The sequence below is a fragment of the Rhopalosiphum maidis genome, chromosome 2 (assembly GCF_003676215.2).
Source record: "Rhopalosiphum maidis isolate BTI-1 chromosome 2, ASM367621v3, whole genome shotgun sequence".
NCBI classification, from domain to species: domain Eukaryota; kingdom Metazoa; phylum Arthropoda; class Insecta; order Hemiptera; family Aphididae; genus Rhopalosiphum; species Rhopalosiphum maidis.
In genome coordinates this window covers 50,623,006-50,648,253 of record NC_040878.1, presented here as the reverse complement: position 1 = coordinate 50,648,253, position 25,248 = coordinate 50,623,006, and the positions used below count along the sequence as shown (strand labels likewise).

General features: G+C 24.5%; 1 protein-coding gene across 4 annotated transcripts; it reads right to left on the bottom strand.

Annotated features, from left to right (window-relative positions):
- Window positions 1–10,762: 10,762 nt before the first annotated feature.
- Window positions 10,763–24,938, bottom strand: LOC113553473. Of its 4 annotated transcripts, none has more exons than XM_026956820.1 (3): window positions 24,681–24,938; window positions 16,775–17,027; window positions 10,763–11,560 (listed from the first exon to the last, which is right to left on the bottom strand). In XM_026956820.1, exons 2-3 carry the CDS (start codon window positions 17,015–17,017, stop codon window positions 11,174–11,176), a joined length of 630 nt encoding a protein of 209 aa, XP_026812621.1. In that variant the 5' UTR covers window positions 17,018–17,027; window positions 24,681–24,938; the 3' UTR covers window positions 10,763–11,173. The 4 variants fall into 4 exon arrangements, with proteins under 4 accessions (XP_026812621.1, XP_026812622.1, XP_026812623.1 ...); XM_026956821.1 differs by lacking the exon at window positions 24,681–24,938 and adding an exon at window positions 19,372–19,492; XM_026956822.1 differs by lacking the exon at window positions 24,681–24,938 and adding an exon at window positions 17,560–17,678.
- Window positions 24,939–25,248: the final 310 nt, after the last annotated feature.

The window sequence follows — 25,248 nt, the reverse complement described above, 5'->3', positions numbered from 1 at the left end:
TTTACTTTCTGCTGGACTTCCTGAAATTTTAATAATGTCAAATATTGTTAACTATGTTCTATCTAAATTCTTAAACGAAATGAAAGTGAAAATTTAACTTTATGATATAAAATATAAATATAGAGTATAATAAAGCTAATGGTTTTTATAATAATATAATATATTATAATTTTCTAAATAAAGTTTATTGTGAATAATAAATTAATACTATTAATTTTATACTTACCAAATACGCTTGCGCCATTCAAGCGAAACGCTAACATAACAATCATAAGTACTATAAAAAATGTTTTTCTTAACTGAATCATTATTGAGATTTTAAATATCTATAAAAATAAAAAGTCTTGTCATTACAAATTATATAATAATATTAACAGCATTATTTAATCATAAGGTATATTATTATTTATTAAGCTTGGGATGTAATATATTATGTATTTAAATATTTAATTATAACTGATTGTTTAAACTTATAGTTCCCCATAAATTTCATCCAAATTTGAACTTTAAATTTATATAAAAATAATTATATTCATATAGGTATTTTTTAAATTTTTAAATTCCATTATAAACTCCCTATGAAGAATATTGTTTTAAGTTTTAAAACTTTAGCTATACAAATTGAAGATTCAATACATTTTTACTATAAAATACTTGTAGTTTGTACATATTCGTGATTTTGATAAATTTTGTAAAAATTTAAACTAAAAAATAATATAAAAAAATATTGTATTTATACATTTTTAGTACTTTTATATAAATAAAAAAAAAAATAACTTATGTGGAATTTTGATAGATATTTCCAAGAAATTTGACCCAACAAAAAATTAGTAAAAAAAAAAAATAGAAATTTTCTCATTGTCATTCATAGCTCAAAAAGTACCAAAATAACTTAAAATGAAAATTATACGATATATAGAAAATTATAATACAAACATTTAGTGAAATTTAGTGATTTTTAATAATTATTTGAATAAAAATGTAATTAAATAATTGTCAAACATAATTCTAATAGAATAGATTGCCAAAATTTGTTTACAGTATCATATCAAAATTCAAAAATTAAATTTTTTAGAACAACTAAATTATATAATATAAAAATTATAAATAACTAGATTAGTTTTCTGATTATTGCAACGGTGTGAGTGCATAACTCCTAGTTAATTGAAAAAATCAAGTATTTTTCTGAAATTACACGACTAGGTAGCAAACATAATATATTATATAATAAATTACATATCAATAATATTAATTTGGTATATAATAATAAAAATTAATATATTACCTGAAGCGCTCTCAAATATTACAACAGTTCGAAATATTATTTGTAACTAATAAATTCGAGTGCATAAAAAAATTATTTTGTTTAACACATTTTATGTATCATTTGACAAAATACACACTAGGACGTGTGTTACTGTGCAAATATAATAAAAATCCTGTACAATGTTAGTTTTTATTAAACAGGAACTGTGCATTTCATTTTGACTAAATATAATAGGAATTACAAAACATTATGTACCAGTTTCTTTGTCTTATACATCAACAAAAAAATTGTATTATTAATTAATGATTCAACTAACCAATTACCTACAATTTGGATTAAATCTTTTTTTTTTAATAACAGAGTATTAACCGTTTTTAATTAAAAAAATATATATCTGCAATATATACGAACCAATTTTGCGTTATTTTGATGTTGACCGAATTGGATTCTCCACTTATTGTCGAAAACACAATATTATGTCTTGATCTAAATCTTTGAATCCAACCAGTGGAACAATTAAAATTGTGCTTATCAAGGCCTTCAGCTAATTCATTGGCCTTCTGTTGAAGAATTAGTCCATTTATTGGAATGCATAAATTTCTTTGATTTTTAAACCACCGTAGTAAAACCGTGTCTAAATCCATATGCATACAATTTCGAATTTTTTTAACTGATAATTTTTCGTTTTGAAACATTTGTTCTATTTTGTCTCGAGCTTTCTATATATTAGAAATTGTTAAGTGACCTACGCTTAATTCATTAGCTACGACGGAATTTTTTCACCCTTTTTTAAACGGAAAATTACATTTGCTTTTTTTTCAATTGTAAATTGCTTTCGTTTATTCATATTGCAAAGATTGAACACTCAAACACAATTTACAGTTTATCACAGGACGATTACGATCAAGTACATGAATATCGGAACACTGACGATAAATTTACAAAAAAACAATACAATTAGCTTTATCGGTTGTTACAAGACCTTCGATAAAATCAATAATGTCATTATAGATAAAACCTTTTTCCAATAAAATCAAAAATAACCGTCATAATATCCGTATAGTCACTATACAGACGTCATTATAATCTATACAAATTAGTACATACAATGTAGGAGTTTTGTCGGAATTTGCAATCTAAGGTCATTACAACCGGTGTAATTATAAACGGTTTCTACTGTATAATAATAATAATAACCAATAAGGATCCAATTAATAATATAAGTGTGAAGTGATAAATTCTAGGGCTCGGAAGTTGTTGTGTTTACGTTTTTTGTTTTTGAACTATTTGATTAGTGAGATAAACATCTTTTCCCAGACACTACCAAAATACATGATTATAATAGAAAAATTATTTCAATAATGTATTAATATTTTAAAATTTAATTAAATAAAAATGAATAATAATTATCAAACATTATTTATCGTACTACTGTTTTATTTAAAAAAAAAATGTATCTCCCTATGTCCTATAAATATTATCATTAAAGATCGAAGTAAATAGTATAATGTATTACATTTTTTTAATGATTTTAATGTATGAAAAATACGTTATAGTCCGTTTATACCTTTAAAAACATGTACAAAATATTTTCAAATAATATACAATAATAATTAAAATATCGTAAACGAGAAGACTGCTTAAAAGAATTAAATTCACATAAAATAATTTGTATATATTCAATATTTTTCAATTCTTTAGAATAATGAAAATGCAATCTAACTATTTGAATATTTTGATATTACAAAGTGCTGATGTTTGTTCAAATAGACACAAATGTATAACAGCTTACAAAACATCACCCACTCCACTAACTAACCAAAACTAGTAGATAACAAATTGTTGTTTTCAGGATAATGTTTATCTAGAAGAAAAATACAAAAAAATAAAATAAAATATAAACAATTTGTTGTTTATTATTATTTTAAATAAATATTCAAATTCGATCGTTCCAATTTATCATATGGGTACTTTATGTATTACTGTTGTCACATTTATCACAATAGTCGTTGAGGTGTAATGGTATTAACCCTGAAAGCCAATAAAAAATTATACAATAATTTGTATTATGAAAAATAATTATATAAATATTATTAATATTAAATAATATTGTTTATATTTAATATTCGCATTATAATGGCGGATTTATATGCAAGCACTATAGACACAAGTATAGAGCTTAGATATCAGATATATTATATAGGCTTCTATATAGGGCCTACAGCGACAAATTATTTAAGGTTATACAATATACATATAGATTTTACGGCTATACATACACTGAACTAAATACATGATACATGTATTTAGTTCAGCGTAAACATAATTTTTAAAATTTATAATTTTAATATTCAAAACACATCTTTGAATTCTTTATAAATATAATTGAGTTAGCTGAGAAATTACAAAAAATATACCCAAATGATTTTTTATTCAGCACTTACATACTAACTGAATTTATTCCTCACGATTTACATTAAAGCAACAAATTACATTAGAAATAATATTTAAAAATTAAACTTAAATATTACTAAACTTCTATTATTATTATTGTGTACACGAATAAATAATATAAATAATAATCAATCAACAACCTAAACTGTTATAAACTGTAAAAAAATATATTATACATCACTGTTATTGGATAGATAATTATATTTATCATTTTTTTAAACTTATCATATATGAATTTATTTAATTAAAAAAGTTAGGATACATTATTATATAGTTACCTATATTTCATCATTATTAATCACAACTAAACACAATATTTTAGGATACATATAATTTCATTTTTTATTTATTGTTTTCTTTAAACTCATTTTTTGAATGTGCAATTATCAATTCATTACTAGTAATTAGTATAAATTATTATCATTTATACTCGTACATATCTTAAAAAATTCATAATTGACATATTTTTTACTATAACGTAAATATTTTAGATTTTTATTCATCGTTTGTTTATTATGTAAATTAATAATTGAGTTTAAAAAACTTATTCAACTCGTATCTATTTTTTGGTATAGGTATCTGACTTGAGAATTCTTTCAATATATTCATACAGAATATTATGAATTTAAATGATATATAATTCTAAGATACCAACAAATAAATGTTTCAAATAATATGTATTTATATTGGTTATTGAATTTATCAACATTGTAATAATATAAAAGAATTTTTACAGAAACTAAGCGCATAAATATACAAAATACAAACTAAAATCATTAATTTATTAAATACAAACAATTCATATTTACACAGAACTTAGTTATTTAAATTTTTAAAAATAATAATAATAAGAGTATAAAAGTATGGTAGTGGGTACGTAAAATTGTAATTGAGTTTGTCTATACTCTTGTATTCACTTCTTAAAAATATATATCCGTATATATTATATTCAAATAAATATACAAGGTAAAAAATATACAAAAGAATTTTTTATATGATTAATAGTTGTTTTATATCTGTGTGTACCTATTATAAAAAATAATTGTAATAAATAAGATGTATTTTCCGTAGTATTTCAGGTTTTACTACAAGATAAATCACAATTGAATTGAAAATATTAAATTTTAATATTTATATTATTATTTAATTAAAAAATTTAAAATTACATTCACAAACCTTATAAATATGATCAAAATATCTGTATACATGATAACTTTTTAATACATTAGTTGCTTAGTTGTAAATTACATGATGGTATTTTTTCAAAGCATTTTTGTATAAATTGTTTGTATTGATTCTTAAAACAAAATAATTTTTGTATTTGTTTTATAGAAACCAGTAATCGCAATAATGATTGAATCCAAGAAAACATGGCTTTACGTTCTTTTCGTAATGGCAATAATATTGGTTTCTTCGTCATATGGTATGAGTTTCTTAAGTGAATATTGTCAGCATTTGTACATAATTTTCACAATAAAAATTACAATTTTGTTTTTTCCATAACTAACCCAGGAAACATGATTTTTCGTTTGTCTTTTGAAAAACAATTAACACTATCTCGGTATAAATTAAATCATTTTAGTATAAATGTACTGATTATTGTTTGGGAATTTTGACCAGACTTACGATCTATTTATTCAAGTCGGGTCACTGGGGCAGTTGGACAAGATAACTCCATTTCAATACCGGTTAGTCTGGTTGGCATGGTAGATCACACACCCAACACACTACCTACTCACAATACGATAGAAATAGGTTGGTCCCAGGTTATAAAGGTTTCTATAAAATAAGTTAAGCAATTCCAATCAAGCATTGCACATTGTGTTGCATCAATAATATGAAGTCTACTGATAGGTATTTAATAATCCAAATAATTATTGTATCATATATTATATTATGAATACCAATAAACGAAATTAAAAAAAAAATTGATTTAAATCTATGTATAAAATCTATTAATCTATTTTACACCTTTAAATACTATGTTAAACGCTAATTTTAAATTTTCAGGAGCTCATATTTCGATGAATATGGTCACCAAATATGCCAACGGTAAGCAAGTTCATTTATATTGCGTATAATTAACTTTATAAATATTTAATTCTGACTTTCATGGTGTAGCATTATTGTAAACATTTTTATCTCCATTAATTATGGATATAACAGTGAACATTATTCTATTGTTCCAAATGAGAGTTCTAGTTTAAGATATTGTAATGGTTAATAGTTATAGATATATAATACAAATATATTGAGTAAATAATTGCAGAAATTGATAACACCATTAATTTTAAAATATATTTTAATTATCCAGTTGTATTGCAAGACTTAATGCTATTGTTTTTATATTTTAGAACTAATATCGTTAAGGAAAAAAATGAAAAACACAATTATTACGCATTTTAACATAGTTTTTATTCATTATTACGATATAATTTGCAGATGTAATACAATGAAACATTAAATCATTATATCACGCATCATCAATCATTATTCATCATATGCATATACATTGTACTCTAGATTCTTCTATGATTCTTATTAAAATAAAAATGTTCTATAACTATTATATTTATAAATTACAATTTTTTCAGAATTTCAACTCAATGACAAAACTATATTAAATATCTCAACGCCTATATAAATATTTACAAAATAATAATACGGTTTAATAAAGTAATCTATTTAGATGAATGTAATAAAAAATTTAATTGAATGTTTACATAAAATATGTTTACAGGTATTCAACAATTTACAAATGATTTTAAAAATTACAAATCAACGACTGTATAATGTAGAAGTTAATTTGACACTACAATATTGATTTTATGTAATTTATGATTATAAAAAATAACAACTAATCCAACAATAAAATTGAATTATCATTATCATGCAATATTTATCGCATTATTATTATTATTATATTTAATCAATTTATGTTCCTATTCCTATACACTAACACTAAAGTTTGAATTAAAATTTAATAGTTCTTTAATCCTATTTTATTGTATGGAAAAAATATTAATATTTATAATCCACTTATCATGTGAACAAAAAATAAAATACAAAAATAATAAGATATTAATAATAAAATAATAATAACATTTTTATAAAAAAATAAATAATTCTAATATAAAATAAATGATAGACGATTATTTTAATATTGTGATATTAAGTTCTGTTATTGTTCAAATACACACAAATGCCAAACATAACACATTTCAAAAAATATCGAATCAACTATCATATTGTTGTTTGCAAACAAAATATGTAAGTAAATCCAGAAGAAAAATACTAAAACCAAAAAAATAAAACATATAGATGAATATTATTATTTAATATTTTTCAAAATATTCAAGATCAAATGTTTCAGCGTTGATATTTTATAAAATACCTACTGATTACTGTTATATATATATATATTAATATTTTAATTTTCTTAACTGTTAATAAACATAACAATATTGTTATAGAAATTAGAAACAATTAATAAATATTATAGTATATTGTACATTTTTAAAATTATAACGATTCACCATTCTTTTTTACATTCTTGATAACTGATTTAAACATCTTTGAATAAATGACTTATTATAGCTTTAACTATGAATTTTTAATATAACTAAAAATATTTATTTACCTTGATTTTTCAGGCTTTTGTGATAATCTTTCAGAAGTACCTTGTAGATTTTCGATAAACCAATCTTATCAACAATTATGTTTCTGTTGTTCATAAAAACCTTCTCATAAATGTTTTTTTTTTATATAATATAAAACATTTATTGGTGGATTGGATAAATTATTTTTTCTACTACATACTCATTAATTATTGTATTATTGTAGTATAATATTATAATATGTATCTACCAACATAAAAATAAAGTTAGGTAACCGCTATGCTCATATCGAATATGAACTGAAATATATGTTTTTCAAGTTCAAATAAAGATTAACAAAATAACATTATGAAAACTCACAGAAAATCTCATGTTTCTAAGATAAATACTATTTTTGAATAAAAACAAAAAACTTGAGTAATTTAATTAATCGAGAAGGTGTTATACGATTGAGAACGTTTAATTTTTTTAGTAACACGATTGAGAACAATTGTTGGCAAATCAAAAAAAAATTATATTTAACCAATAAGAACCATTTTTAATCATGTTCTACCCAATCGAAAAATCATTATTTTTAATGTGATTTCGTCAAAATGTTAACTTCATTCAAACACTCATAATAAATAATCAAGAATACTCTCAACATGATTAATAATGTTTGTAAGAAAAATGTATGAAGAATTGAAGAACCTCCAATTAAATGCTTAATTAGTCAATTAACCTTAGAAAAAAGTATTAACTAAATCCAATATACTATTAATAACCTATATACCTCCCCCTCCCAAAAAAACAAGTACTATGTTTCAAAAATAGCTAGTAAGAGAGTTAAAATCAAATCATTTTTTTTAGTTTAAATCATATACATGTGAATGTGAATACATGTATAAAAATACACAAAATATTAAGGGTTTGTATACAACATATCCTTTGCTCCAAGCAAAATTTTAAATATAAAGTTAAATTTTCTTGACTATTACCATTAGTGCATTTTTTATTCAATAATAAAGAAAATTGACATATCATCTATAAAATTTTCACGTTCTATGTTTTTAATCGATGATCTTAAGTACTGTATTCAATAATATTGATAACATTTTATTACAAATGTTTAATAATTTTTAAAATTTTTAAATTTGTTGATCTATCCTATAAATCTATTTTAACTTTTGAAGGGGTTTTAATGATATAAAAAGTGTCCTGTGAGGATTTACCCATTGTAATATCACCTAATATAATGAAAATATTATAATTCTGTTGTTTTTTATAAGACTCAAAGGAGCCATGACTACAAGTATTTTATATTTTAATTTAATTTTAATGTAGTTTTTTTTTAATAGTTTATTTTTAATTAATTAGTTTATATAATTTAGTTTATTTCTCTGAAAATGTTGACGTTTTAACGTTTTATTAATAATTAAATAAAATTATGAGTCATAAAAAAAACAGAATTACGATATCTTTATTATTTCTGGAGATATGACAATAGATAAATCCTCACGAAACACTGTACTTTGCAATTTCCAGGAGATATTTAATGTAACTACATCCTATAACTAAAATGATTTTTGTTGTCTAAAATAAAAAAACTCAAAAATATCAAATTATTTACATCATGTATAGGCTGTTTACATGTATAAACATTAATCATGGAGCTATTGTTTTTAAATTCCTACTGTTCCGATTATTGACTAACTCTTTTAATTATTAGACTTCCATTTTTCTTCCAACTGTAGCTGAATTATAATCGATAATTCCTATTCAAAATATAAAAAAACACACCTTATAGTTATAACTTATAAGTAACATAATAGTATAGCCATATAAGTACTTATTAACTATGAATATTATATTATATTAAGTTTATAAATTATTTAAGCATAACACGTTATTCTTAATTTAATTTATTTTTTATGACCATATAATTATATACAACAATTTACTCGTATACTCGTTTAAAAAAAAATTCAAATTTATAGATGCATAGTATTGATTTCAAATATCGAATTCCGCTAATACAAAGTCAATGTTAAACTTTGTAAATGAATAACCATTAACTTCTCATAATCCTTGTTTAATAATAAATTTATGTTTCTAATTCTAAATCTTTAATTTCACAAATATTAAGTATTTATAATTAATAATTTTTCTTCAAATAAAAGTAAATATATAAAAACTACGGAATAAACATTTTATCATTTTCTAATTTTTTACATCATAAGCTTAAAACAATCGCATTTGTTACAATTATGAGTGACAACTGACAAGCACCCTTAATAGTGTTTCACGGATTATAAAAAATGAATATTAATTTTTGAATCATTTCTGGTTTTTTGATTCACAAATTTTTACACGAGCTAATTTTTCTTAGATTTATAAAAATTCTGGTTAAATGTATTTGTAATGTGCCGTGCTGCTATGAGTTTTGTATAAAAGTGACACATAAAATATTAACAAATAACATATTTCGCTATGTAATTTTAATACCCACTGTATAAATAAGACAAACCTGTTCTAGTTACATACATTTTAATACGCGATATAAAATACAATGTATTTATGATATAAAATATAAGAAAAACATTTAACTTAAGAGTCGTGAAATTTTTGTTTAATGTTTGAAACACAAATCATGATTACAATTACAAATGTCTATTAATAATATTAGGAGATGAAATATTTTTGAAAATTGTATCATACATAGAAAATAATCATTTAAATATTTAGTAAATGTTTTAAGTATCTATAGTTATTCGTTTTCGATTTATAATAAAAAACAAAAATTGTTTAAAAAGAAATAGTTATTATATGGATGAATAGCCAATGTCATAAACATTTTAACTTCAAACAATCATACAAAAATAAATGTCACTTTCCAATAAACTTTTTATTTTTTTTTTTATAAGTGGAAAAGCTTATGAGGAACCTTATACTAAAATTGCTATTCCCAGCAATAAATTTTTTGGCTTACCACCCATATAACAATAACTGTAATTACTTAATTTATATGTCAATGAAATAATACAAGTAATTTAATAATAATTAAAATAAATATAGACTATAATATCAAAATATTAAAATGCTGTATCGTAAGCATATCAAAAATTGCAATTACCATCGCGTTGTATCAACACTAAATAAATAAATTATTCCCAAATTCAATTTTTTATTTTTTATAATTAATTTAATTTGAAGCTTGAGCATATTTAAAATCTTAAAATCACATAATTTATTAATTTAAAACACTTTAATTATGTTTAATTTACTTATATATTTAAAAAAAAAAAAAACCATAACAATCTTCAAATCGTCCAAATGCTATTTAAAATAACGCTAAATATTTACAATAGTAATTATATTGTGCACGAACCATAATAATAATTTAAATTAAATTAAATAATATTATATTATAAATTATAATATCATGATATAATTAAATTTCATTTAATGCTATGAAATAATTTGGATTTTATAAGTTGTTGGATATTCTGATATCTTGGTATCCAGATACTTAGTATATTTATACTTTCAGTAATCTAATTATATGATCGAATTAAAATTACTTATGAATTACTTATGCAGAATCAAAAACGATTTTACAAATTATTATTTGACGAATATTAAAAATGATGCCTAGATAATCATAATAATGCAATTAAATGATTTAATAGTTAAAAACTTTAAGAGCTGAAAAATCCAACTATTCAAATTCTCTAGATTATCCTAACAATTCAAATGATTCGATGTATCTTATTTATCTTGAATGTCTTAATAATCCTAAATTTTCAATAAATTTGAATGTGGACACTCGATATTAGACTCAGCTATTATTATTTTATTACATTTCAGTTTGATGTTGATCGCTGTCCAAAGTTATGGTCACGCTGGGAATGTTTTGGATCGTTGTCTTATGCGACGACGTATAATTGTCTTGGATCTGATTAGGTATGGTTGTGGGCTTAGTCGTAGCCGGTCTTCCACTATTGACATTTGGTATGGTATCGTTGTACTGATATTCGACACTGAAAACAGCGGGTACTGTCGACTGGCCACTACTGGTATACCCACTACTCGTTGAAGGCAACCACGATTGTGGTTGATAGTAATGATCATTCCGCGTTGCTTCCTCGTACGTTGGTGGTGGGGTCGGGCTGTTTGGATACGGGAGATCGGGAGTTTTTAAAACTTGTTGGTTGTTGTTGGAGTTCATTGTCGAGACTTCTCCCTAAAAAATAATAATATATTTAATATAAGCAAGTAAATAATATAAAAATTCGGAGAGCTCGATTTTGTGTTTAGTAGGTTTCGATAATATCTCGTCATCGAGTAAGTTACTATAATTGCAGAGAAGTATTTAAAGTTTTAACGCATTATGTATATCACCCTTACCTCCCCCCTTTAAAAACGTGACATTTATCTATTTAGATTTTAGATTATACATTCAAATCTTCTAGTTTCATTATCATAAAATAATTTTCTAATTTAGGAACATAAAAGAAATAAGTATATTTTTAAAATTTGCTTCTACAACTAATTTTTTAAAACCTACACTTCTTAGATTTATTATTTTTCGAGCCATTTAATATGCAATTATTCATATAATATTATAAAAATATCAAATCGTATCAACTTAAATTCAAAACAATAAATGCAATAGTCAACTATATGATTATATTTTAAAATATTTAAATAATAACTAACTATAAATTATATACTTAAAATTAAATCAATAGGTAGCTACTTAATTTCGATTTTCAAGCAATAGTATTTACTGCTGAATTTATTATATCACTACAAATTATATTGTAATATTATAACATAGTTAATAATACGCCTAGATATGTTTTTGTGCGTTCAGAATTCAAAGACATATTTACAAATTTCAAACAATTTTATTTAAAAAGATGTGCTATAATGTATCTACTGTAACGCAAACAAAATTGAAATGTATAAAATATAACCATACGATAGCTGAATAATTTATATTATATTTTCGGTCTCCTTATTACTTTACTTAAATATAATCGAATGTATTCTATTTTATGTTTTTGCGATTGCATACTTTTAATTTCTTTTTACGTACGATCTTACTAATAAACCAATACTATTTGTTATACATTTTACGTCTCGACAAATGTCATATGGTTTAAATAAATAATTTCTCTTTGAATTAAAATACTAAATAAAATCGATTTTGCCCAAAAAAATGATTATGCATAAAATATTATTTTCCTATTTTTTTTTTTTTATTATTTTTTTTTAAATCATGAAAACAAAAAAATCATAAATGCTTGAGATTGAAGCAATAATTATCAGCTTCAAAATAAAATGATAGACAAAAAACAAAATATACGCAATTCATTAAAAAACTAATTAATCATTATTTTATATTACACCAGCTAATAAACCTAAAAAACCACATTATGTTTTGAACTATTTCATACGAAATTTCGCTTAACAATTTACATGTACAGGGTCATTAGTTTAAATTTTTATGGATTGCCAAAATGCCTTTATTGGAAAGTCTCTACATTGAAGTACATACTAAAACTAAACCCACTAAATACCTATAACATTGACACTTATTGTAAAAATATTTTTTTTTATAGATTGTGTAATAAAAAATTAATGTTAAAAAAATACTATGGATTAGTTTTCTTAGTAATTTTAAATATTCATGTTTTTGCAGAATTTTAAATACTTGTGACATTTGGAATATTAGCATTTAAAAAACAAGCGTGAACACTTGTGTTCAAAATAAGACTATATTATGTTATATAAATCGTACGTATAATAAATGGTTGCTGCATACTATACCATTATATATTAAAAATTATAAACGCAAACTTATTAGTTATTACTAATAACAAAAATAATGAAAAGTGTAAATCAATTTTATTTCACTAATCAATATTATTTTAGTTAAGAACAAAATTTACAATAGACGCGAAGACCATGACGAGAAATTAAAATCACATTCGTGAATAATTGTACACATATAATTATTGTATGTGACAGCTATAAAAAGAAATAATTGTTCGAAAAACATTATAATTAAAAAACTAATTTAAAGGCTATTCAATTAATTTGCTATAACGATAATTTTCACATACCTACTAAAACACGCGATGATAACATAGTAACCGAATTTAACGAGTTCTATGTTCTAAATAAAATTAAAATAAGAAAAGTTTTAGAAATATAATCAAGAAACAATACTGTAGATATTTCCTCTATTATACTTATACCATAATGAAAGTACAAAGCACTAAGTTATCGGTATGTTAGGAGGGCTCTCCTAAGATACCTTACATTTTTAATAAATGATTTCGAGTTAACTTAATAATTCTTATATTATAAATGTAAAACATTATGTGGGGCCTTATCCCACTCTCCTAGCCCATACATTGTAGTTATACGAGTTTATACATAGCTTATACGTTTTACATAGTATGTTATTAGAATTTCTTGACCGAATATTCAATAATGGAGTGGTACGAAGATACCCCGCAAAATGTCGATTAACTTAACAATATTATATAAAATATGATAGACTTATTATAGACTTTTTTTTAACAATTTTTAGTATACTCGTGTACATCGATGGGCTCATTCTATATTTTGCATACCTATGGAAAATTCCTAGATAAATGCGTTTATTTATGAGTATGATACGACAATGTGATGTGTTATTACTTATTACATTTATAATGACTATTATTATACACGAGTGGATGTATAACCAAATCAATTGGATTCAATAAAATATACCTATACTATACCTATACCTATACTTTTACGCCATTAAATTAAACAGAAAAACTGGAAACAATTAATAAAGATAGTATTATATTGTAATAATATAGTGTTGTGTTATTTTAAACAGCAGTCTCATTATTATTATTATATAACGAGCATTTATTTTATTAGCCTCGTGTAGGTAAAATAAAAATTTTAATTATATACTCATATGTAATAATATTATAAGTATAATTCGTAAATGAACTCTGTGTTATTGTATATCTATATCATATATGTATAATATAGCTATATTAGCTATAATATGTATTGTACCTCCTAAATATCCCAAATGCCCATAGGAATTTAAATTTGGAATCAGCAATATGATCGTAAAATGCATCTAACCAATAAAATAAAATTACAATAATTTTGATTTCAAAAAAAAAATTAAAAAAATACATATGAAATATCAAAATGACGATTGTGCTGATCAAATATGCTTTTGCAAACATAACTTGTGTAAACTTTCCGTATTCTGCAGTAGTTTCGCTGTAATGGTAAAGAACAAAATTTACAAACTATACATTACCAAAAAAACAACAATTCTTACGAAGAATTGTCAAAACATTCTACACAAACAATATTACCAACTTATGCACCAATTTTCTAAAAAAATAATAAACGACATAATATTTTAACATCAGTCTAAGGAAATCTGCAACAATATATGACGTTCGAAATTAGTACAATGTACATCAATAAATATTATTTACACTTGAAAGTTGAAAATATAAAACTATATACCTACGTACGCATTGACAAACCTACTCATCAGGGACTTACGCAGAAAAAACTTTCTTGGGAGAGGAGGTGTTTTTGAAAATCAGTTAATGAAAAGTAGAACTTTTTTTAATAAATAAACAAAAAAAATTTTATGAAAATTAGGTATACTTAAAATTCTTTTTTTTTAAATACAAACATTGATATAACAAAATTAACATTAAAATTGAATAAGTAAATAACCATAAAAAAACCCAAATATTTCGGGTGTTTGAACACCCAAAACACCCCCCTGTGTACATGCCTGCTACTCATATTCACTCGTATTTAAAACACCACAATGTTGCGTCGTTTTAACTATATTTGTGGAAAATTAAAAACCTAATAATAAAATGAATTTAAATAATTACTAATAAGAATTACTAATAATACAACAACAAAATCATAACTTTGATTTCTCAATAAATCGGATTGATCAAATATTTCAATAATCATGCAAGTGTAACCATATTTACATTTCAACAGCCTAACGTATTATATTTAATTTCAGACTAGTTATGTTTATTCTCTGATGTAAATTATTCGTATTATTAAATAGTTATGATACATAATTTTCTCCTATCTGATAAAATTGATATACTTGCAGTAGTATAGTACTATAACTACTATTGTATCGATAGCTTTTCTATCATATCTCACGGTTGCATGTATAATAATGTACCTAAATACTTACATAACTTGTATTCCTAAAAATGTACAAAATATTTTGTAAGTATGAGCATTTATATTAGGTATATAAATGTATGTATTTAAGTGTAATAACGCTGCAGTTTTAGTAAGTTTAAAAAGAAATATTATCATTTTTTTTTTTTTTTAATTTCAGTTCAATCAAACGGAAATTTGTTTTGAAAAATACGAGGAAAAGGGTTTAGGCAACAGTAAAGTCATCGATGTCAATTTTATATCGAACGTTGCACCTTTTTTTGGTGGTTAAGATTATTGAAGTGCATTAGAAAAAAATTTCCTCCAAAAATTAACTTTCATGATATCTATAGGCTCATAAATATATGAACTAGTTATAACTTATAATCAAAAACGTAAATACGATAATGTCTGATTATGACGCAATTTAATTTTTTTTACACCAATAAGTAAATTCTATGAACTATGAATCCAATATAGATATTACAGCCATGAATTTATGATATTCTTACACGAAATATTGTAAGAAGAAAGGTCTTTCGATAAAAAGATGTATATCTAGCTTAAATTTTTAATTTATTAGACGATACTGTGCTTAGGCATATATTATAATTGATAATGATTTTTCAGTGCGGAATGGGACAATAAAATGTGCCACGGTCTTTTTTTTTTCTTTTTTTAATATTTTTTACAATGTTTTCTAAAAATGTTTAAAAGATATGCATTTATTTACCTAGTTCAAAACAAATTATAAAATTCTGTAGTATAATATTTTGAGAAGTGGGAAAGATGTGAGGTTTCAATGTGCAATTAGCCAATGGAAAAATCAAAAATCTGATGAATTCTTACTCTTCTAAAAAAAATGGCCAATGATCTATCCCCTAGCCTCTAAAGCATAATGACTAACTGCTGACTACGGTACTGGAGCGAATTAAATACATATATATATATAAATATTACGATATAACGTATATAATATATTGTCTTATCATATGTGCTGCACACAATACAGTGTGTAGTCCGCGATAAACAAAAACAAGCAACGACCTATCGCATAGGCGCAGTATATTATGTGTTGTACCTACATGATGAATACCCTTGAAATACTTTGCATAATATTACGTACAGTTTAGCCAGTTTACTGTGTACGGTGTTGGCCAGAGTTGACACACACTACGATGTTATAACACGTATACCCGTGTTTAATCATACTCACGGCTTGATTCGAAGCAATTACGTTGGTGCTAAACTTCAGAACGAGAACGGTCGTGTAGTAGACGGCCGGCAACAGCACTAACGTGACGATGATCAGCGGCACGACGTGTACTGAAAACTTGGAGAAATGAAACACCGATAACAGAACTAGCAGAACGATTATGAATGCGATTATGTATTTCTTCAGGTGGTTAATCACAGACAGCAATTCGTCGATGTTACCGCGATAAACTGCGTCAACCATGGCAGCGGTTCTATAAAAGACAAAAATTACATACACGATAATATATTATATTATATTTAAACACAATGATATTCTATTTTATATACTGCAGGTACGGTGGATAAAATAGATCGATACAATTTGTTTCAATAAAAAATAATTTGACGCCCACGTAGTATGCCGATTTAATATTTACTGTACCTGCCTATATAAGTATTATTATAACAATATATTAAGTATATAAATAATATTTTAATTTTTAATGAAACAAAATATTGTGCTACTTGTGCGAAAATTGCCAAGTTTTATCAACCAAATATAAATCATTTTTTACATCATATTAGTTATAATTTTAATACGTTTACTTTCTTTTTATTATTATTATTATTATTCAATTGGCTATATAGAATGTTATCGAAAGCGGCGCGCCCATATACGACTCGTATTGTCTTATATTATTGTATTGTATTTTTTAAGTATTATTTTAAATAGTAAAAATTACATTAAATGTAGTTCTCATATTTTTATTTATTTTTAAATACCGATACAGAGATCCGTTATACCTATTTTACTTCGCTCGTCTCGATGATGTAGAGTTACATAAAAATTTAAAATCTAAGATGAAAAATCATAGCAATCGAGAAACGATTCCGAGTTGAGCAGTTCGAGCAATGCCACTGGCAGGTGGCATTTCTTCAAAAATTTTCGACGGACATCTGTAATTTTTTCCTAACTCTTGAGTAAAATCTAAAAGTTACAACTCCAATAACGTACCATTTAGAAAAGAATTGTTTTCTTTAAATATGTTGTAAGTAGATTAAATAATTTATGAACACTTATGATATTTGAAAAAAGTGTTCATGAAAAGATACAATAGGAACCTATATCAAGGAATAATAAAAAAAAAAATCACTAACTAGCATTCTTTGCTTCACTCAGAATCTATGAAAATATAGAACCACAAACGTCAGTAAATATTTGCACTGTAGATAAACAGATAATACAATATATTATATTATATTATAGAGAGTGGAACATTTAATTTTCTATATAATAAACGTCGTCTTACACCAGTGTCAATAGCAATTGCATCATTATTATTATTATCATCATATATATATAGGTACATTTAACAGCATATATTAAAAGACATTTGATAATATTATATTACTATTAAAATAGTCGTAATGAAAATTAATAATATAATCATTTAATATACGTATACCATGCGTATAGCAATATAAAAAATGATTCATAAAAAAAAAATGTAATTTTTACAGATTTCATTATTGAGTATAATTCATTTAAATCGATTAAAGCGGTTATCATGTGCGTACATGTCTGCACAGTTACACTTATTAGTCCTTAGTCACAATAGTCTATTAAGTCTATTTTAACCCAATAATAAATTGACTATTGTACACTGGCTTCCTATAGGTAGTTAGGTATATATTATTATTATATATATTATTCACTGATATATGCGTTATTAGGTTTCTATATATATATTTATATTAGATGTATAGGTATAAACGGAATATTTACATAGAAAACAAACGCTCTAAGAAAGAACCTAAGAGTGATAAACTTTAGGGAAAAATAATAATCATAAATTATATGGACTTACCATTTTAACCGTAATAAATTAATAACGCGTATATATGTACGTCGTGCGCTCGCGAACGGAACAAAATAGAAGAGTACAGGATTGAAACCCACAAACGCGCGAGTGTCTATGTAGTGTGTATATATGTACATATATAAAGCAATATATATATATAATGATAACTCCTATTTATTAGTGTTACAATAATATGTTTAAAATAATGTTTATATAGATATTATAATAATGACTAACGAGGATTCGAATTTAATACGTTCGCGTTAATCGTCCATCGTTAAGTCTCGTTTACCAATCGTAATAAAGCAAAACGACTTGTAGTCGAATAATAAGTCATGGGTTATTATTTTTATAATATTGTTATTAAAATATACACACGCATACGTACTTAAATATATACATACACTATACACGATACACACATGTACATACATACATATATGCAATAATACAACACTCGACTACCACTGTTTACCAGTTGATAGATATATTTTGTATTTACTTGACAGATACTATTGTAAAATGGCGACAAAAAAGTTAGGTACTCCAGATAATAATAGACAATAACCACGGCAAATTATCATTATTATCATCGTCATCGTCATCATTATTGTAACACTAACTGTATGTTATATACTATTCTAAAGCATATTACATAAGCGCTGTATAGGGTGTTCGTCATTGTCGGATAATGCGTGTTAATATTATGTATAGATCAATCGACACCAACGGCTGATACACGCGTGACACTCACCCTGTGCGAAATGTATAACATCGAAAAGTAGGTATTCTTCTTGTGAAATCGAAAAAATATATCAGTTGTTTCAATGTCAAAATGCAGCCGGATTAACTGGGTATTGTTGATAGACACTACGCTGAAACATGCAAACTACAAAATCAAACACTGCGTATTTAGATAAAAAGAAATCGGCTTTGGAAGATTTTCTAAAATAAATGCACGTAGGCCTCGTTAAACGAGTTATAATAACTCGTTCGCACAAAATAAAATATATAAATATATTATAATATTATACAGATTGTAGATATTGTACCAACTGCGATACGATTACTAACATCTAAATCCACTTTATAACCCAGCAACACCCCTATTACACAATACTCGTAAAAAATATAAAAGTATAATATTTAATTGACTGTTTAAAAAAATATGATTATATAATATTATTAAAGAACTAATAATAAGCATATAGGTGCGGGGTTACTCTGTATGGTTTTAAAATTTAATTGAAAATTACAAAAGAAAAACAAATTTAATATAGGTATAACTTATAGTTAATTAATTATACCAAGTTAGGTTAGATTAGGTAACCTAACTTGAGTTTCAATTAGTTCAATAGGAATAATAAATATATAAATATATTTATTTATTTATTTATTTATTTTGTAAATCACAAACTTAGGTCCAGTTACAAAATAAAATACAGTATTGTCAGTATTCGATTAATAACTTATAACTAAGTAACAACAAGTTGAACATTTTTTACATAGGGTAACTTAATAATATAGGTACTTACAAGTAACCAGAAAAATACAATAGAAATAATGTATAAGATATATAATAAGATTTTTATACAAAAAAAATCAAATTTAGAATTGACATAGTTACTATTCACTAATAGAATATTAATAGGATACTAGGAAAGTTAAGTATGTAACTGAGGGAAGTATGTTTTATATAAAATAAACAAGTCTCTAGTATTATGAACATTAATTTTAAAGGACTTAATAAATAATAATCATCTATTTTGTAATTGAATGTTTTTTTTTTTTTTTTAACATAATATAAGAATCTTTCCTACGCTCTTTTAAAAATGTATATAGATTATCGTAATAAGAAAGAGGAGTCCTCGCGGTATTAAATTTAAAACCCATAAAAATGTATTTTGAACCATTTTAATGTGATTGGAAATACCAATTTTATTGGAGTCCCAAATAATATAAGCATATTATAAATGAGACCTGACAATAAGTGAAAAGACGTTTAAAGATGAGAAGATCTTTAAAAGAAGAACAATTTCGCATGATAAGACCCAGCATAGATCCATTATTATTATTATTGTAATAATATGATGGGAAAAAAGTTTAGTATAGTTAGTTAGTAAAATTTAATATCAAAAAACATACCAAGGTCTTTTACTTGATTAATATGAGTGAAAGTAATATCATGTAAATTATAATTAAAAACTAGAAATAATAAAATATTAAATAAAAAAAACTTTATATATAACACGGATCGATCTGATTTTTTTTAAATTAATGATAGGTATCCATGTAAATAAATAAATTACCTCTCCTTCTAAATTATAGTCAATAGAGTCTAAACATATGCACATAAAGGGTCATAAAAGCCTAGCTTATGGTAATTTATCATTATCTGTTTTATAAATAATATATTATATATATATAACTGGATAGAATATGATAGAGACGGCTTTTGAGTAAGTATTAATGATACAGATAAAGCTTTGATGATTCCGACTCTGTTCTCCCTTCGTTGAAAAAAAATTTTCATCAGCAGTTATTTGATTACAAAATGTTTGCAAAAAATAAAAACTTACAAATAATTAACATTTAATATCTACATGTCAAATCTTCAGGTATCTTCTTTGTCATAAAATGAGTGCCTAAATTAGAAACTTTAAAAATAACAAAATGATTTCTATGGATAATTTTCTAGAAGTCGCGTTAATTAGTTTTCCATAATCTTAATATGTATTGTTTTTAAAATATTAAAAATTATTAATTTATATCAAATAAAGTTCAAACCAATACCTAATAAAAGATATACATCTGACAATTTATACCACTGGTTCCCCAACTGGGTAGCGTGAACACATTGCTATAGGGAAGCGTAAGCAATTATTACGAAACTGTCCAAAAAAAAGTGTTGTCAACATTAACATTAATTATTAATTTCATGAAGCATTTTTTATTTACTATTAATAATATTTTATACTAATTTATTACTATAATATTTCACCTTAATTGATTGTTACATTTTATTATTTACTATTATTTATAATTATAATCATCAATAAAAAAGTAGTAATTCCGAATATTGTATAGTTTATTTTTAAAGTACAAAAAAAAAGTAATCGATTTTTTTAAATTTATTAGAGGGGGGCGCGAGATTTCTAATAATCTACAAAGGGAGCGTTGAATAGAAGAGGTTGGAAACCACTGATGTAGTTAGCCATAGTTTGTTGTTAAATTGTTAACAACAAACCATAACAAAAGAAAATAATATATAAGACAAATATTTTAATAATATTCACTTTATTATACATGTATCTATTTTATATACCATTTTACCTGCAAAATATTTTTAAATTTAAAAAACAATTATTAATTTAAAACAATTATGTTGGTTACTATCATGATTAGTAGAAATTAGTTTCATAAATTTAAATAAATAATTTTGATTTTGAGCGATACAGTAGCACTATCATGTGTTAAAAGCCCTTACCTACTAGTCTACCACGCTGCTTAGTAGGTTATGGCTCTATGTATTAACTATATCATACAATTCATACATTACATAAGTAATTTTATAGTATTTGAGTAACCAAATCAATAATATTTTTTTACATTTTTACCAAGCATGATAACGAAAGTAACACATAATCTTGATTTTTACATGGAATTTCAGTACGATGAAACGTTTGTCATGTTTTTTGATTGACAAATGACAATGGACGACGATTATTGATTGTATGCGGTAAATTTGCTACACTTTTTAATCTCTAAAAAATGTACTACCTGATACCACTTCCCCTTTAAATAAGTCTCTAATTCTACTTAAAATACAATATTATATATAATGATGAAAAAAATAGTAGCCACGGTGAGATGGTCTACCATTTACGAAACAATTTATCCAAAATCAGATTCAACTTAGGTAGGTACCTATCTAGTGCCATTTTAAAAATGTACCAGTTACCTCCGACCGAATTACCAATTGCCCTCAAACTAATGTACCAGTTGCCCTCACATATTATTATATATATATATACATACATGATTATAATACCAATCCGTAAAATAGAGGAGGTAAATATGTAAATAATAGGTAATCTAGTATTCATAGTATATAAAAATAATAAAAATTGTAATAGCTCACTTGGTACAAAAATAGTATTTTACCAGGGTGCGTAATTTTAAACGCGTCTAAGAATAATTATAATTATTGTATTTATTATTTGATTGTACCTGATCATACTATTTTTATAAATTTTACCTATCATTGTATACTATTTATTTATTATTTGCATTTTTCATGTTACAATTATAATACCTACGTATCTTTTTTTATATAATTGCAAATATCAATTTTTTTTATCATCTTATACTATTTTACCTTAATAACAAACTACATGGTATGCCGCTAATAATAATTGTATTTTTTATTCTTTTATTATAAATATTATTATTATTAACATATTTACCTCCCCTGTTTTACGGATTGGTATTATAATCATATCATGTTGGTATATAATAATATGTAAAGACAACTGGTACATTTGGTTGGAGAAAACTGGTGCATTCTATTATCAGTAGTTTCGGGGAATCGTTATAAAAAAAGTAACTTTTGAGGACAACTGGTACACACCCAAAGCACCTAAATAGTATTTGAATGGTTTGTTAGATTATGCATACAAGCCTTCCTCCATCTATATAGATTATAGGTAGTAGATAACCTCTCTACTGGTCGTATTAATTGAACATCTTAATCTCATCTTCTATCCGATTACAGTCTTACACTCTCACGTCGTCCGGTCTTACTGCAGATCGCATTACACTGTATATCCTTTGAGATCGGATCTCATTGAATTATTATTGAATAATTGATTTAGAAAAAATACACGCTATTTTTCAACAAGCCATTTGGAGGAATCAACAAACGTATCTATGAACAATGATGAATATACCTAATACTATACAATCTGTCAATCTATATCAATATTTTAGTTAAGGATAGGCTAATAGGGATATGTTTTAATCTGTTTAAATTATTTCTCAAAATAAAAATATTTTATTTTATTAGGACATTTTCCACTTATAAAATAAATTTCTCTTTAAGAGGATGCTACCTTCGCATGTGTTGTCTGGTTGTCTCCCTTTGTTTTACTACAAACAGACAACAGTACAAACATACTACATAGCAAAGGTGCATTAAGTAGGTAAAATCATTAGTTGTGTTCCTAACTTTATTATTAGAATAAATTGACCTATTACCCAAGTTAAAGGTAAGAATATTGTTTGTGCTAAAGCGTTGGCGTTCTTCAATATATTTATTTTTAAACAAGTTATGGAGTATTAAAATATAAAGGTATATTACAAATTAAGGATGTGTATTGTGTAGCTTAAAAATTGAAATATAGACAAAATCAAGTGCCCAAGCACAGATCAATATTAATATATTATCAATTTTAATGATAGATCAATTCACCAATTTACTTTAAAAGTTATTTTTTACACAATTGGTTCAAAAACAATGATTCAACAAAACACAAATTTGCTATGTTAACATGTATGTTTGTAAGACGAATACAACACATATAAGAATACCTAGCATCCTCTTAAGTTACGAAGATATTAATTAAGATCACTACTCACTTTCATACTTTTAAACAATAAATTTGACAAAAACTATTTAAATAGCATTTTACGTAGCTATTTCGTATGGTTTCAACCACGAAAACTATCTCTAAAAAACGATTTAACAAAAAAATCATCAAATTAATCCAAATACTATATAACAGGTGTTAAGAGATAGTGTGGAGTTGATTTAAAATATTCCACTTTTCATTGATACTTGTGGACTTTTAAGATGGCTTAGTAAAATTACTTTAATCATAGATAACTATTCAAATCACTTTTTGTACTTAATTACTAATTTAAAATTTAGGTAAATCATAAATACCTACAAATTTAAAAGAATTTTTCGAAAGACTGGCAATGATTTTTAATAACTATAATTTATAAATTAATATGCCTACCTATTACGCTTTTTAACAGCACGTCATTTTCATGTACACTTACCACGTCATACGCCTGCTCTGACTTCCACGTCCCGACTTCTAGCTCAATTTTTTTTTTCTTTCATGTATGTAATACGTACCTACCTACTTTTACATTTTATATCATTATAAATAATAAATCACCGATAGTAAAAAAATCCTTTGATTACAGATGTTCAAAATAATATTGCACGTAATAGTTATGGAATAAAGCTGAATAGTTCATACAGGTATTAAAAAAATAACTAAAAACGTTACCTACGGTTTTATTATTTTTTAATTATAACGCTAAAAATACTAAAAAAAAAAAATAGGTAGTACCATAAAATAACATAAAACACACCCGTGTTATTCGATTTTAATTCCGAACTATTCCAATGCCACTTTCAATGAATCCAGTTCCCGATGGATCAGGTTAAATATCAGGTACTTGAACATGATATCACACCAAGGATACCGAGAAATACACTATTTTATCATAAAATGGAATAATAATAGTTATGTTCAATTCATCAGTGTTCCACCAAACAATAAGCCACAATAAACATGTCATATCACTCATCACTCATCATATTATTATGCGTGTTTGT